Raw genomic sequence first — 16,206 nt, 5'->3', positions numbered from 1 at the left:
ATATGTAGAGTATCTCCCCTTTTCCCAACCCCTCACAACCACTGCAGCTTCAGTTTGCCAGTACTTGGAGAAAAGCATGTCTATGTGTCAACAAGCCATGTGAAACCTCCGGCAAGGCGTTTCTGTATCATGCTAAGTGTTGTAAACATTTCAGTGTTCTTTTGATGTGTTTAGCAGTGGAGGCTGTGTTATGAAATGCACCACGGGACAAAATATTTTGGTTAATCTACATTGACGTTACACTGCTACCCTCCTCTGCATTGTTTTTCCCCCGTTTGTATAGACGAGAATGATCTCATTGTAGACGGAAAGCCACAGTTCATTAACATGAAAGATTTCTAAGGGTGCCATTAAGGGCTCTATATCAATGTCAGCCCTAGTTGATTGTTTCTAATGAGAACAAATAAAGACGTGAGTGTCTCATTTGTATGTTTGTTTGTGTGTATGTGTGCATGAGGGTAAAATGATTTTTTTTACAATAATGTGTTTGTTTTTTGTCTCACGTATTCAGAACACAAAGGACATGTTCAGATGACTAGGGCACATGTTTTTAAACGGATAAGTTACCCAAAATATTAAAATTAGTTTATCATTCTAAACCCCAAACTTTATTTTTTCTGTTAAACACAAAAGAAGATATTTTGAAGAATGTTGGTAACCAAACCACACTGGACCCTATTGACTTCCATTGTATGGACACAAAACCACAGAGACATTTCTCAAAAGATCTTCTTTTGTGTTACACAATGTTCAATGACATTAGGTTCAATGTTGACAGATATGTTGACAAGTTTGAGCTTTATTTAATAAATTAGTAGTTTTTATTATGTTTATCATTTTACGCAATGTATTAAAGTCTGTGTGCATTAAATGTATTGCGATTAACTGTTATAATAAATAATAGAGACACATTGCTATTTGTGATAGTGTATGATTGTTTTGTAGTTGTACCAGAGATATCTTGCACACTTACCTTTATACAAAAATAAAATGAAAACATAGCACCAGATAAAAAAAAAGAAGTATAGATAGTTCTTATACTGAGGCTTTAAATCCTGAAAACTGTCGCCCCAATAATTCCATAAGATGATCATAAACACATCGGTTTCATATAAGACTTTTTAGTATTTACCACTGTTTGTAGATTTTGGAACCTAAAATTGATCTTACAAAACATTGAAATTGATTTTGGGATGCCATCAAAATGATGGCAAAACACCAGCTTCTAAACTGATGTCGCACAGTTTTATGATAACGTAGGAGTTGTGTTCTTCCCAATCTGTTTTTCACTTGCTCAAAACTCAAAAAGATGCTTCCAAGCCATTTAAGCAGATTTCCGTTTAGTTAAAATGTCTGAACAGCAGTGTGTCATGTTCGTCCTTTCATAATTAATCAACTGCCATTTGATCAAATTCATTTTTCACACATCAAATACTTGAAAGAGATTTTGCAGATGATGCACTTTAAAGTGACACTTTTCAACAATAAAAACAAAACAGCACGCAAATCATAATAAGCATCTCGAAATGTAGAGGGCCTGTGAAGTTTATACAAATCTCCCAAAATGTTTGTCTTAATACAAGACATTCAACGTTAAGTGAAATCACGTCTTTGTATCTTCAACAGCCCAACAAACACTTAACATTGATTCCAACAAGGTGGAAATAGGTGCTGCATACATTGTTATATTATTGTATTCACAATAGCGGCACATCTGAAGATATCAACCAAGATAAACACTTGAAATGGAAATACGGAGATCAGATTTCTAATCCCCAATGGCAACACAGAAAGACACATAATCATTTTGGTACTTTCATTTAATTGTAACTGTAATTCCATACACATATACATTTTCCTTTCTGAGTAAAAAAGGAAAGAATTAGAAATGGAAATAAATCATGCTGCTTGTTCAGTTTACAGTGACTTTACACAGAGGATGTACAAGGCATCAAATATATTGACTCCAAATACCTTAAACTTCTTAAACCTATTCATGAAAGGAATTTGTAATTTACGGTGTATTGATAAGCCAACTTTCATCATTTCAAATGAGATGGTTATTTATAATATCCGATGGGTAACTACAAGTGTCCAGCGTAAAAATGCAGCTGATGGATTGCGATAAAGTGTTTAGACTATTTACAGTGCACACATATTTGGATCACTTGTGTGCCGTATTTAAAGTGCTGTTTTAAAGTTAAATGTGGATCAACCTGCTTAAATCAAGAAGCCTACGATGTAGTGAACTGTTGAGGGGAGCTGCTATTATGTCACGTATGCCAATTTAGACAAGAGGTTCCAGCTATGGTACAGTTTAACTATGCAAAGAAACATTATGGCATATATTTAGTTAGCCTTTATAGTTTGTCATTAAGGAACCATGGGTGGTATCACAGCCATAACATGGCATTACAATTCATGAAATGTAGTTACAAGCTGCTCCTTAAGTACATTACAGAAGAAGTGCATGTGTCAAGTTCATTGTCACTCCATATTTAATCACACATGTACAACGCAATGCCAACTTAATGTTGGTGCTTAGTGCTTATGTGTGTTGATCTTGATGCAGTTGCCTTGAAAGCCAAAACTGAACAAACATTAACAACGCTTGCATGTGTGAGAAAACATAGATTTGCCATAATACATGGGAGTGTTATGAATTTTGTAAACAGTACCGCAATGTGCCCATCTCAGCTGTCTTTGGTTGAATGATGTAAAACACTTCAAGATCACTACATCAATGCAAGAGAAGGATGTCACACGGGACACGTGTTCCATCAACTGCATATTCATAGGCTTTTCAAAACATCAAATTCTTTCAGGATGGCTTGTTCTCGGATAACAGTGTTTGTACTACCATTGGGAGAACTGCATAATGGGATATCTTTAGAAATGCATAACTTTAATGCGTTTGGTAGCCTACACTGTGAAACTGAACTAAATTAAATAAATCAAGCAATGTAAATAATTGTTAATGTATGTTGTGTTGCCAATGAGCAATAACTGTGCTAATGCCAGTACTGAGACTAGTCTCTTCTTGCTTATTCTGAGTTTGATTTGATTTATGTGTATAAAGAAACAAATATTGAGTTTAGTTAATATAAAAGTACCTCTTTGTGTTCTCATTTTTTAAAGTTCTGTTTTGAAGTTCTGATTTGGAACAACTCAAGGGTAAACTGTCCCTTTAAACTAAGAATTTGCCAGATTTTTTGAGTTTTGCCAACTTATCCACATTTACAGTGTACATAAGGGAAATGACTTACAAATACGTTTTTTTTGCTTTACATAAATATCATTAGCTTCTGCTTTGTTGAGTAAAAGTTGCGACCCAGCCCTGCTGTTTTATTCTTCATTTGTGTTGCAGCTTAAGTTTAGTTTCTTGTAATTTTGTTGTTATGATGTTCACTGCTTTGAAAACCTCAGGTGAGGTTGAATGATTTTACATTGAAAAAAGGGACACCAGAACCTGGTACAAAAAACAAACATTTTAAGCAGTATTTGCAAAGACTCACAGTTGTGATCATCAGCAAATTGATGAAAGTAAAGTTCAATTCAAGAACAACAACACATAGAAATAAGCTGTTCTTTGTCTCTAAAAAACACAGAGAGAAAACAAATGATAAGCCATGTCCAACTATTGATTTTGTTAGCTATAGTGTAAATCCAAGGGTCTGATCCAGACGTGATTTTGAGGGAAGTAAACACAAAGCAGAAAATACATTGGAGTTGTTTGGAGTGCTGGAAGGCAATCATCTTCAACACTTAAATGCAGGTTAGTCAGACAAGAGATGATTATAAGGACACAATCACAACATTCAATAGTGCTGAAGGTCATGCAACAGCTGTAGCGATATGAAGGTCGAAGGTTCGGGACATTTATTTCAAACAATTACTCGGACCCTCCGCTCTTTAATGACAACAACACAAGATAACAAACTGAAATTCCATGATGTCTTTGTCCTTATTGTTTGCAATTCAGTTTCCCAGTCGTAGGCTCACGTGAAAGAGTTGTGTAAATGCTAACTCAACATGACACGTGGCATGCGAGTGCACAATTTCGTGTACAATATTAGTAATATGGCAAAGGGAAAACGAATATACAGTACTCACATTTATTATGCCAAAAAACAAACAAACAAAAAAGAAACATACATTTAGGCAAAAAAATCTGCATTAATGCACGGCAGCAGATTTAGCACAATTTTAAAGTTCAATAAAGCGACCCAGACACAATATGTACTAAAGCAGTGGTGCTGTCATTTTCTCTTTTTTTACAAGGCCGTCTCTGCATGTGAATACACTAGAATGAATGGCAGCTGTACATAGTGGAGGGGATTTTAAAACGTACACTTTTATATACCTTATATCTGTTCATATATTCATATGTTACACAAATATAGACTTTCCCAACATCGGAGCAATGTATTAAATTCACAGCTGGAGATCAACATAAAACAAAAAATATATATATATGGGTGCAAGATCCCATTAGAGTCTGTATCCATTTTTGTCTTCTGTTTGATTCGGAGCAATAAGCACGTGTCCGGTATGGCAGTTTTGTAGGCTTTCCAAACAAAGGTGCTTCTGGTGACGATCATTAGACTACAGTGGGTGCCGTGTAGTGGTTTGAAGTAAGGGACAACTGTGCCATTGGCTCCATCCGAAAAGCACACAATTTTCTCTTGGCTTTGAAATAAGAGTGATTCTGGGAAAAGAGTCACTGTCTTGGAACTAAAGCAACGCTCCTCTCACAAGAGCAGACGTTAGCAGGAGAACAGCAAGTCCATTACTCGTGGCTATCCTCGTACCTGTGGGAAAAATTATAGGACATTGATCGTCTCTTAGAAGTTATAATGGCAAAATATTAGCCACTTAATCACCGATATGAATACAACCGCCCGGTCCAGATTTTCCATTATAAATTATACATTACCAAGTTAATAACCTAAGACATTTTTTTTATTTATGAGCTTTTAATGCTTTGAAATGCCTTAAAGGATTGTTGGGATGTCGGGCGCTCCCACCACGCGCATCAAACGCTGTGCTGAGGGGGCACCAAAAATAGCCTAATGAAAAAAATACATTTTAAAATCTAATATTATTTCATAACCTATAGAAATATTATTAGGCAGGCACATTTTAGCCTTGTATATGTAATAAAAAAAACGGCCGAACAATCCCATAACACCCCCCCAACCAGCCGACTATGTACGGTCCGCGCGGCATACTGACACAGTTTGACAGACGGTAGCCTAGGCAACTTATTTGGAAATGGCCCCGAAAAGACAGCAGGAGTCAGGATCAGAGAAAAGAAAGAAGAAGAAACTGCGAAATGATGCTGGTGCATCACTTGCAGGTAAGTCCATGATTAATCAACTTCAATTCGGGAAATGTGCATGTGCTGCGACAAATCGTAATGCGCCTCGAACTTGCTGACGTTCATGTTAGCAAACTATGTTGCTATAACTTTAATTTCGGTGCAACTTGCAATCTGAATTGAGATTTTACTGTTAAATATTAACTATGCATGTAACAAATAACTGACGCCAACTAGCTGTAACTTTTTATTTTTGGGGCATCATAATGGAATTATGCTTAGGGCACCAAAATGGCTAGCAGCGGCCCTGGATGTCGGATGTGTTTTTCAGACTCTATATAAGAATTATGCGATTAATAACTTCATATAAAGATTATAAATGACAATAATAACATGCAAAGCACAATTAAAATTTTATTTCAAGGTTGCACGTAATGTCAAATACAGTCCTGTGTATTTGGACACCACCGGCTTTGTTGTTTTAGCATCCATGTTTATATTTTGGTCTCATTATTATAGTCCCACTCTGGCAAAACTTGTCAAAAAAAGTTTTAAATGTTGTTTATATGTCTAAGGGGTGTTTTTTATGCATTAAAGGGATAGTTCACCCAAGAATAAAATAATTCAGTCATTATTTACTCAACCTGAAATTGTTCCATACCTGTATACATTTCTCAGTTCTGTTGTATACAATTAAAGATTTTTGGAATGATGTTGGCAACTAGATTTCTGGGACACCATTGACTACCATTAAACTGATTGTCAAAGGTGCTCCAGAACTGTTTGTTTTCAAAATTCTTCAAAATATTTTTCCTGTTGTATTTTAATCAAAATAAATAATTATATAGACCATGTCATTGGATGCATGTGCCTGACCTCCAGTAAACCGGTTTGTATTTGACGCGTGTCTTATAATTTATTGAATTTATGTTATTATTATTTTATTGTATAATAATTGTATTGAATAAACAATTTGGTGAATTTTGTTGCATAATAATTTTATTAAATACACAATTTGTTGAATGGGTTCTGTAGTTTGGTAGCATTTAAACCAACCGGTACATTGATATCTAGCGGTTGAGCTTGGTTTCGGAGTCTAAATTCATAATATTGGAGACACAATATTAGCCAAGTGACGGTTCTTCTCAGTTTTTGATTGTTATCAGAAATAATCCACAGGCACTATATTGTTAACCGGAAATTTTCTTTATGTCGTTAAGATGGAACTGTACATAGTGTAGTCATTTTATTCCATTGCCTGAAAACCATTGCTGACTTTTACACGGTACTGTATGAACCAACAACAATTTCACAAGGTGGCTAACTGTCATGATCCTCGAATTCTCGATTTTGTCCCATGTTGGTGGATTGTAATCGGTACCTTGTTTGCCTTCCTCGTCTCGCTTTGTGGATTACCTTATTGCCTGTTTCCCTTGTTCCTGTTTCCTGTTGCCCAGTTGTATTCTGGACTTATTATTTAATTCTCGTTTTGTTTGTGTTTTTGTTTCAGTTCCCGTGTTTTCCCCATCGTGTTTTTTTTAGTCTTTTGTTAACCCTTTGACTGCCCTGCACTTGGGTTCTTCCTCACCTGGATCCTGACAGAATCCGCCGACCAGAATTGAACCCAGTGGGCAGTATGGACATTGGGAGACGATTTCGTTAAGCAAGTTTCTGACGGCAGCAGAGCAATGCTGCTTTGGTGAGGACGAACTAAAAGTTGTGTTCAACAGCTGCCTCACAGAGTCACTTTCCCGGTCGGAGATGCGGATGCTGAGACCCCTCGGTTACAACAATCTTGTTCGCTGAACCATGCAGCGAGATACGTCCAGGGCCTCAGCACGTCTCGACTCTCTGACCCCGCTCCATCCTCGGACGCCAGCCTCCTAGGCAAGTGAGGGAGGAGGAGGTCTTGGGTTCCTCTGGTCCTGAGCAAGCAGCCTCCGACCAGGGGCGTGGTGATTCGCTCCCGGACGTCACCACCTGCATCCTCTTCCAGTCCGGCCTCCCAACCGGAACCCAGCCAGCCGGTGTCCCAGCTGGTGAGCCAGTCCACTGCCAGGAAGTCAGAGAGCACTGTCCAGCAGCCAGAGAGCTCTGTCCAGCCGGCACCCAGCCCTTTCCAGCCGGTGTTCCCGCCAGCGCCCAGCCCTGTCCAGTCGGCAGCCCAGTCGGTATTGCCCCCAGCTTTCCTTGCATGTCTTTCCCTTCTTTCCCTGCCAGCCCCTCCCGCTCCAAGAAAGGTCTCCCTACCACGCCTAGATTTTCCTGCCCCACCCCACTCTCTCCGCCCCAGTCTAGGAAGCAGGCCCCTGTCCCTCTTAAGTCCCCGCCCAAGTTTTTTTGCTATCCAACCCAACCCCTTTGGGTCATGTCAGCCTGGGGCGTTCTTTAAGGCGGGGGTTCTGTCATGTACAAGACTCGGAAATTAAGACAAGGAGAGGCAGGATCATGTCAGACAAATGTGTTTTATGTGGAGAAAAGGCCATTGTTTTGGTTTTGTCATGCCATGCTCTCTCTCCGGTGTTGCATATTTTGGCCCTGCCCCCTTGTTTCCCGATTAGCGTCCCATTAGTGTGTCATCGCTCTCACCTCGCCCACGATCTCCCGCTAGTTCCTTTTAGTGTTTGAGTCTTGTCACCTGCCTGTCACCTTCCTGTTTAACCTTCCCTGGTAAGCATTTTATCTCGTTTAAGTGCCCTTTGTCCCGTGTCGGTGGATTGTAATCGGTACCTTGTTTGCCTTCCTCGTCTCGCTTTGTGGATTACCTTATTGCCTGTTTACCTTGTTCCTGTTTCCTGTTCCCCAGTTGTATTTTGGACTTACTATTTAATTCTCGAACCTTGTCCCCCTCTTTGGGAAGTTTTTGTTTGTGTTAGTTTTTTCCCAATTGTGGATGTTTTATTGAATTTATTAATAAAATATTTTGTTAATCCTTTGACTGGCCTACACTTGGGTTTTTCCTCACCTCGATCCTGACAGCTAACTTTTGCTCATCAGTACAATCTCATTATAACCAGGAACAGGGTTAGATGGGGCTTCAGTATTGATTTGTTCTAGTATTCTTACATTTGTGTACAATCACAACGTACAAATTCATACAAATGAGCTATATCGTAAAAAAGCTATGAATTCCCATGAGTTTAGGTTGGTATGAACACAGTGTGTATTAGTAATATCAATTTACGGACATGTATATTTATACAATTTCCTCGTACTTGTCAAATAAAAAAGTAATATAACATGTTACAAAAACTTTAAAGCCACCCAACGGCCCACAAATTGTACGTTTTCTTCTTATGCATAAATAAAGACGCTATCTTTCACAGAAACCTCGCCTTGTAAATCAAACTGAAAACTGTCATTACACCATGAAAATGGATTAATTCACACTGCCTTCCTACACGGCTTCTAAAGGCTTTTCAAGATATATTCAAAACAAGCCTCATGCTGACAGCTGTGCCTTGGCACTGAATGCATATATATATTTAGATAGAGGCGAGTTTAGAAATTAAATTTATTTAATTCAGAAAATGATCATCTTTTCGTGGTGCAAAAATATGGAGAGACACGTTAGCCTGAGTTAGAAAACCTTAGAACAAATCAGAACAATAAACATTGCTTTCTTGTATGTATTCAACATGTTGCCAGGCATGGCCTATGCACCTGTATGACATTTCATTCATTTTTCAGAAAGTCCTATAAATAAACCGGAGCGTTTTCACCAGATTTCCTGCTGTTTTAGATTGTTTTTCTCATATTTTTCTTGAGCTCCTTTGATCCATCAAATTATGATACGAGGCCTAAAAACTTCAAAGGAAATCTGATCCGATTCTTATTACCTGCAATAAGGTCTATGCTACAGAAAGGGCGGAAGCTCACGGATGTACGCTGCCCACAAAACCCTGAAAACAAGGCAACAAAGAGGAAATGGAAAATGAAATATTCACTAAATCACAGTGACATTTACGGGATTTTTCCGACAGACTGAGCATGGAGGAGCGGGTGGGTGGGGGACGTCTGGGGAGCTTCTCTTTCGGCCAGGCTTTACATCTGGGAAAAGAACGGGAGGAGGAGGAGGAAAGCTTGTGACCCTCTGCTCCTCTCTGCCAGATCTCATTTGGCCCGAGGTGATCGAGCCGAACGAGAGCGCCCCCGAAACAAGCAATCGCATCGGGCTGCTGCTCGCAGGGAATAATTAATCATTTCTGCTGGCTCTTTTTTCTCCGAGCCAAAATTCACTGTCGATTATGCATTGCATCTATACATTCATTACCAGTCCCATCTGATTAGCTGTAAGGAAGGTTATGAGTCATGTCACAATGCCATCATCTATAATTACAGCTCACTGATGTTGCCGACTGCAGGTTTTCTAAGGTTGAGAAAACCCAGAAGATCTTGTGTTGAAGTAATGCAGGTTCAAGGTCATTCTTGAAAACTATACACACAACCGCACAATATGACATATTTGAACTGACCTTGACTCATTTTACCTCATGTACAAATTACACTTTACAAGAATTTTCTTGGCATCCAATTTAAATCTGCCTCTGCGATTCATAAAATTTTAATAAAGATTCCTGAACTTTCTGAAGAAAGCATTTATCACATTCTTTTACATTCTTTACAACCAACCTCATGATAGACCAGCCTGATCTCACAAGAATTTGTAACTATTTTACAAGGTAACTATACAATACGAATCATACAAAAACGTAAGATTAGTTAAAAAAAACAATACTGAAGCCTCACCCCTTAATAAAAGCAAATGGTCTCTACCCTTCCGAAACCTTGGATGTCAGAATTTGCTGTTTTTTGAGGAATGGAAAAAAAACTGTACTTTTTAAATGATTACATTCTGTGTTGATGTCACCGTTCCCTTCTGTTCCTCCTTGTGTCTTCCCGAAGGACTTCACTTCCCATGATCCTTCACGGTCCCACACCTGTGTCTCCTGTGCAATCCCTGCACCTGTCGACGATCCCTACATCACCAGCGGACTATATACAGTATACTCATTATGTTTGCCCCCTTGTGAATCCGGTATTGAACTGTACGCTAAATTGAATTTGTTAAGTTTAAATTGCACTAAAATCACATTTATTTTAAGCAGCCACATTGAGCGTTGCAGTTGTAATGGCAGTGGTGCATCTTGTTAATATCTTTTATCTTTGGCGTTGCCCATTGAGCGTCTGCAGTGTAAAGCACAGCACACATGTCTATCTGTTTACTTTCATTTCATCAATTGCAAGCTTGCATTACTTTATATTACATAATAAATAATATGCTTAATCTCTATAATAAGCTTATTTTTCTGGCACGTTGATGAATGGTAAACAAAGAGCTACTGTGAGCCCCCAGCGTAAATCTTTAATATTATGTCCATATTTGGTCACACTTTATTTTAAGGTAAATTCTCGCTATTATAACAAACCATTATCTACCACTTTTGCTTCAATAAACACGTTATTTGTTGCTTATTTATAGTTATAAAGTAGTTGTTAGGTTTTGGTATTGGGTAGGATTAGGGATGTAGAATATGGCCGTGCAGAATACATGACTCATACGTATAATTAAACAGCCAATATGCTAATAATAGCCAAGATAATAAGCAACTAGTTAATAGTGAGAATTGGTCCCTGTACCCTGTTCAATTAAATTTTATTAATATTTATGTTTTCACAATGTGAATTGTGATGCCAAAAATAAAGCCACTTAAGTGTTACCAAAATAAAGAGAACTGCAATAAAATATTTGTATCTTCTAATATCTTACTGTTCCTGTAGAATAATAAATGAATGCCAAACCATTGGAACCGAACCGAAAAAATATCTAGTAAACAAATGAACAACACCCCAATTATTATTTCTCAAATGCATTTTCAAATTTCTTTGTAAAATAAAAATATATTTTATGTCAAATTCCACATCAATCAAATCAAATTAATAATAAAAAAGTCTCTTTCATATAAACAAACTAAGACTTTGTAAGGATTTTTTACATTTAAGAAATATATATCCACGTTTTTCAAGTTTGCAGTAGACAGAGCGCCCCCTACGGAAGCCGTAAAGTGCCAAACGAAACAACAAATCGCAAAACAAACAACAAATCTAAAAGCCAAAAAACGAATCCCAAATCACAATTAAAAATCTGAAAACGCAACACCAAATCTGAAAACACATTAACAAACCATAAAGCGCAACAACAATTCCGGAAACAAAATAACAAATAAGAAAAAACAACGACAAGTCAGAAAACACAACGACAAGTCAGAAAACACAACGACAATTCGGTCAAACCGGAAAAGGTAGGTCTTTTGTGTGACCGGGGTAGTTACTGCTGATTGGACGGAACCCCTGTCAATCAAGATAAACAGGAAGTACAGTTCTGTAGCTAGCGGTACAGAATAACAAGAAGAAGTAGCTGGCGGCAGTGTACACAAATATATAATGTACTGTCCTTATTGTGGGTTCAAATTTGGTGTTTTGCATCTGCTCTGAAAGCATTCCTGACATCGATTAATAGGGAATCGTTTTTTCGTCTGAATAAACCTGCATTCTTGAGGTGTCTTTCAAGAGAGCGCAAGCTGATCTTATTATCATGATACGTTAGAAGCATATCTAGAATCACGCCATATGAATGTCCTTCTTGAAAGTAGTGCTGAACAAACTCCATTATTTTCTATAAAAACACACACCTGACTGTTTATCTTGATTGACAGGGGTTCCGTCCAATCAGCAGTAACTACCCCGGTCACACAAAAGACCTACCTTTTCCGTTTTAACCGAATTGTCGTTGTGTTTTCTGACTTGTTGTTGTGTTTTCTGATTTGTCGTTGTGTTTTCAGATTTGTTATTTTGTTTCCGGATTTGTCGTTGTATTTCCGGATTTGTCGTTGTGTTTTCTGACTTGTCGTTGTGTTTTCTGACTTATCGTTGTGTTTTCTGATTTGTTATTTTGTTTCCGGAATTGTTGTTGCGCTTTATGGTTTGTTAATGTGATTTCAGATTTGGTGTTGCATTTTCAGATTTGTAATTGTGATTTGGGATTCGTTTTTTGGCTTTTAGATTTGTTGTTTGTTTTGCGATTTGTTGTTTTGTTTGGCACTTTACGGCTTCCGTAGCCCCCTGTTTCTCAAAACATTTATCGCGATTCAAATAACATCTCAACCGGCTTAAATCATCATTTATTATAATCGACTTTCAACCGGCTCACTGTGAATCGTTACATCCCTAGTAGAATGTTACTTAAAATATATGAAGCTATATTTAAAAGCAACTCGCAGAGAGTTCAGGGAACAATGTCAATACAGTGATGAGTAAATATGAAAAAATAAGTTCCTGTGGCTCAGTGGTTACAGGTTGCCTGTGATTTCAAGCCTGTCGCAAACATTTACATAAACTGCATATCAAATTATAATCACAAGTAAATCAGATTTTCCATGTTAATCCCTTGGTACTAATTAACATGATCTCATATTAAATATTGAAGCAATTCAAAGTTTGTTTTCCAAAAAGGAACACATTTGCTGTTTTGTGGTCCATAATAATAAGGTTGCGATGTCTAGTAGTTCAATAAAATAAAGAGTGAAATTATAGCCTTTATTGCCTGTTGGGATGCTTTATAAACTCTATTACAGCAGCCGCTCTAAATTTCATTTCCCAGTTTTGCTACTGTACAGTTAAAATGAAACCCGCCGCAGACTTTATTACATAAACAAATGCTCTTCTTAACATTTTAATTCTCACTTTAATGTTGGGATTTAAATAGTTTTAGTAGTTGCAGTAAGAAAGAAAGAAAGAAAGAAAGAAAGAAAGAAAAGGTGTTGTACTTTTAGTTTGAAATGTCTTTAAAGTGCCCTTCAAACACATATGTGTTAAAATCGTAAGAAAAAGATTAGATATTTGACCAATTGAGTTAGTTGCGCTTCATCTCAAATGCACAGAAATTTTATTTTAGAAAAGCACGGCCATTTTCAAACATTTTAACAGGTTTTAATGGGAGACCCTGTTAGGGTCGAAATAGCCTCAGCATCACACGTCAGGCCCACGATCCGTTAGCTGAACGTCTGATTCATTTGGCACACTTTTTTGGAAACACTTCAGCACTATCGAAGTCGTCATCTGATTGGTTAAATTTCACAGGATTTCCGGTAGATGTGCGTGTCACGTTCTTTAACGGCCCGCCTGGAAACAACACCAAGCCGTCTGATCTAATAAGTAAGCTGTCGTGTTTACAACGGTTGCAATAAGAATTCTTCATGATCGACTAAACGCTTAAATCTTAAAAGTATGCGAGAATCACAGTATAAATTTATAGTCATTTTGTTGCTGTTAACTTTACACACGTTCATGAATTTACACCGGTCTGTTGCTGCAGGGACATTTCCACGCCTCTAAACATTAACGCGGCTCAAGACGAAACATGATTGGTTAATTTACCTGTCAGTCATATGTCTATTGGGCGGGTCCTGGCCAAAGAAAGTGGCAATTGGTTCCAGACGTTCATACTACGCGAGACTAGGGTCGAAAAGACAGAAATAGTCCCTTTAGTGATGGGGACTATAGAATAAGTGTGTCTTACCTGACCCTGTGCTGTGTTTAACTGTTTTGGAGTGTGATGACTGAGAGCTAGAAGTGGACTGGGACCTCTGGTCTGAGCTCATGCCGTTGGTGTCCTGGCCCAAAGCCGAGCTGCTCTTGCGGGGTTTCTTATCAGTCAAGTGCAGCGGCGAGCTCTTCTTGATGGCCCGATTGCGTGGTCGGACTGTGGCGTTGACTGTCAGGTAAGCTTGAGCCTTGTATTCCTTTAGCTCTCCGTAGTTAGCATGCGTGATGCGACATTCGTACAGGCCCTCGTCGCTCTTGCTGACTCGTGAGATCTGCAGTTTGTGGGAGATGTCGTTTCCTTGGACCTTAACTGTCTGTGAAGAGATGGGAAGACAAATCCAGATGAATTCAAACTGTTTGAATGTGTTTTTGCTTGTTCTGTCATAGCTGAGGAGAATTGATGGAGGTCTCGGTTGTGTTTCATTTAAACATCAATTTTGTCTCAAGACAATTTGATCAAATACATAGAGAGTATGTGAAAGGAGGTGTGAAATTAATATAGATGTTTTTATGTAAAACAATCTAGATTTGAGTTCATATTGAGATCTTCAATAATATTGACTTTATTCATTGCAGGAGAAATACATGAGACGCATTGTTATTAATTATTTCAAAGTCATGCCATTATGCGAAATATATACGCAAAATGTAATATTAGTGTTAGCATAAAATTAGGAGATTGTTTACGAGGAATAAAGTCGTAAAACTAGAAGATTAACAATGTAATAGTGCGTGAATAGAGTTTAAATAATAGAAAATTATCTTTAGTATGGAGAAACTTCAGCAGTTTAATATGTAAATATATTATAATAGCATTATAACATATTATCCTGACAATATTGGGGCTTTTATCTAATAATCATAATTCCACTAAAGTTAAGCATCTTAATGGTAGAGTTCACCAAAGAACGTCGCACAAAAAAGAAAATTCTGTCATCATTTACTGTTCCAAACCTGTTTAAATGTTTTTAAAAGAGAGTTACTGGAAACAATGTCAGCAACCAAGCAGATCTCTACCATCCCATTGACTCCCATAGTATTTATTTTCCCTACAAAAGCAGTAAATGGGGGATGATATGACTGTTTGGTTACTGACATTCTTACAAATATCTTTCTTAAGATATTGAAGAGTATCAAAATCCCTATTATTATAATTTTTACAATAGTTTTTACAGTAAGCTTCACTTGTAATTTTGATATTTTGATATATCAAATACACCTTTTCTATATTCTGATCAAAAATGTTGACAGTTTTGAGGTTTGTACAGTCAATGCTCTTGTATTTTGTAATATAATATATCTAATTTATTTCATACACCTTTCTTATTTTTTACTTGTGCTTTTCTTCCCTTTATTAACTGTTAAGCTGCTTTGACCCAATGGAATATTGTGAAAAGCGCTATAGAAGTCAATCGAAATTGAAATAACTCAATGTTGAATAAAGGCATTACACAGATACAACACAAAAAAAGGCTATAGATTGAATACTCACACTTATTTTGGTCCCCTCTTCATCAGGGTCTGGTACTGGGATCAGCTCCATCTGGAGGTCAAGAAAAACAAGAATATAAGTCCTTCCATAAGGCTTTCCATATCTAAAATCACACATGCAAAAGCCAAGTAATACAAAGGAGAAACATTCAAGCAATTCCTACATCATGAATCACGCCAACCTTGAATCCCTGCTTGGGTACCCATGACACTTAAAAACTCTGAATGTTTCAAAAGCTCGGTTAATTGTTTGTTCAGTGGAAGGGAACAGGATCGCATGGATCGTGTTTTTGTCTCGAGAACTAAACAGAACAAAGATTCATTAGAACAGGCACAGGAGCAGATGGCATTACAGGCGCCAATTTTCAGCTCTTTAAGAAGTTCGAAATATTCAGAATGCGCCACATCAAAAAACAATCAGTTCGAAATCCATCAGGCTAAGAACGCTTCCGCCTGAACTTCATCTTGTCGAGGTCGGAGCCAATTGGTTTTAAATTAAGCAAGAAGGAAAATATTAGATCCATGTTAAACATGTTCATCCTTAACACCAATAATGTCATGTTTGCCTGAAGCTCTCATCAAGCATTATGCGCTCGGGTTTCATCTCAGGTAACCTTTTGAAAGAAGTCCTTGAAGAAAATCGAGCAGCCTCGTGAGCCGGTCCGACACCGTTCGGACGCAGATTTAAAAGCAGCCCTTATTAAGCTGTTTATATAAAAAAACGTGCCAGATTTCGAAAACCAAAAACTCCTTTTAAATTATGCTTCCTTCAAAATGAATTTACCAGTAAT

At 37.6% G+C, this 16,206-nt stretch overlaps 1 protein-coding gene across 1 annotated transcript in view; it reads right to left on the bottom strand.

The window, feature by feature from the left end:
• Positions 1–1,809: 1,809 nt before the first annotated feature.
• vstm2a (V-set and transmembrane domain containing 2A) overlaps positions 1,810–16,206 on the bottom strand; it is a 37,740-nt gene continuing 23,343 nt past the window's right edge. Inside the window, exons 3-5 of the mRNA XM_079487552.1 lie at positions 15,417–15,467; positions 13,899–14,238; positions 1,810–4,811 (exon numbers count right to left, since the gene is read on the bottom strand). Coding sequence (XP_079343678.1) covers positions 4,735–4,811; positions 13,899–14,238; positions 15,417–15,467 — 468 coding nt within the window. The 3' untranslated portion in view covers positions 1,810–4,734. The remainder of the gene's footprint in view (positions 4,812–13,898; positions 14,239–15,416; positions 15,468–16,206) is intronic.

Source organism: Barbatula barbatula (assembly GCF_947034865.1).
Source record: "Barbatula barbatula genome assembly, chromosome: 23".
In the NCBI taxonomy this organism is placed as follows: domain Eukaryota; kingdom Metazoa; phylum Chordata; class Actinopteri; order Cypriniformes; family Nemacheilidae; genus Barbatula; species Barbatula barbatula.
Note: the sequence above shows the minus strand (reverse complement) of the source record. Positions and strands in the feature narration are given on the sequence as shown.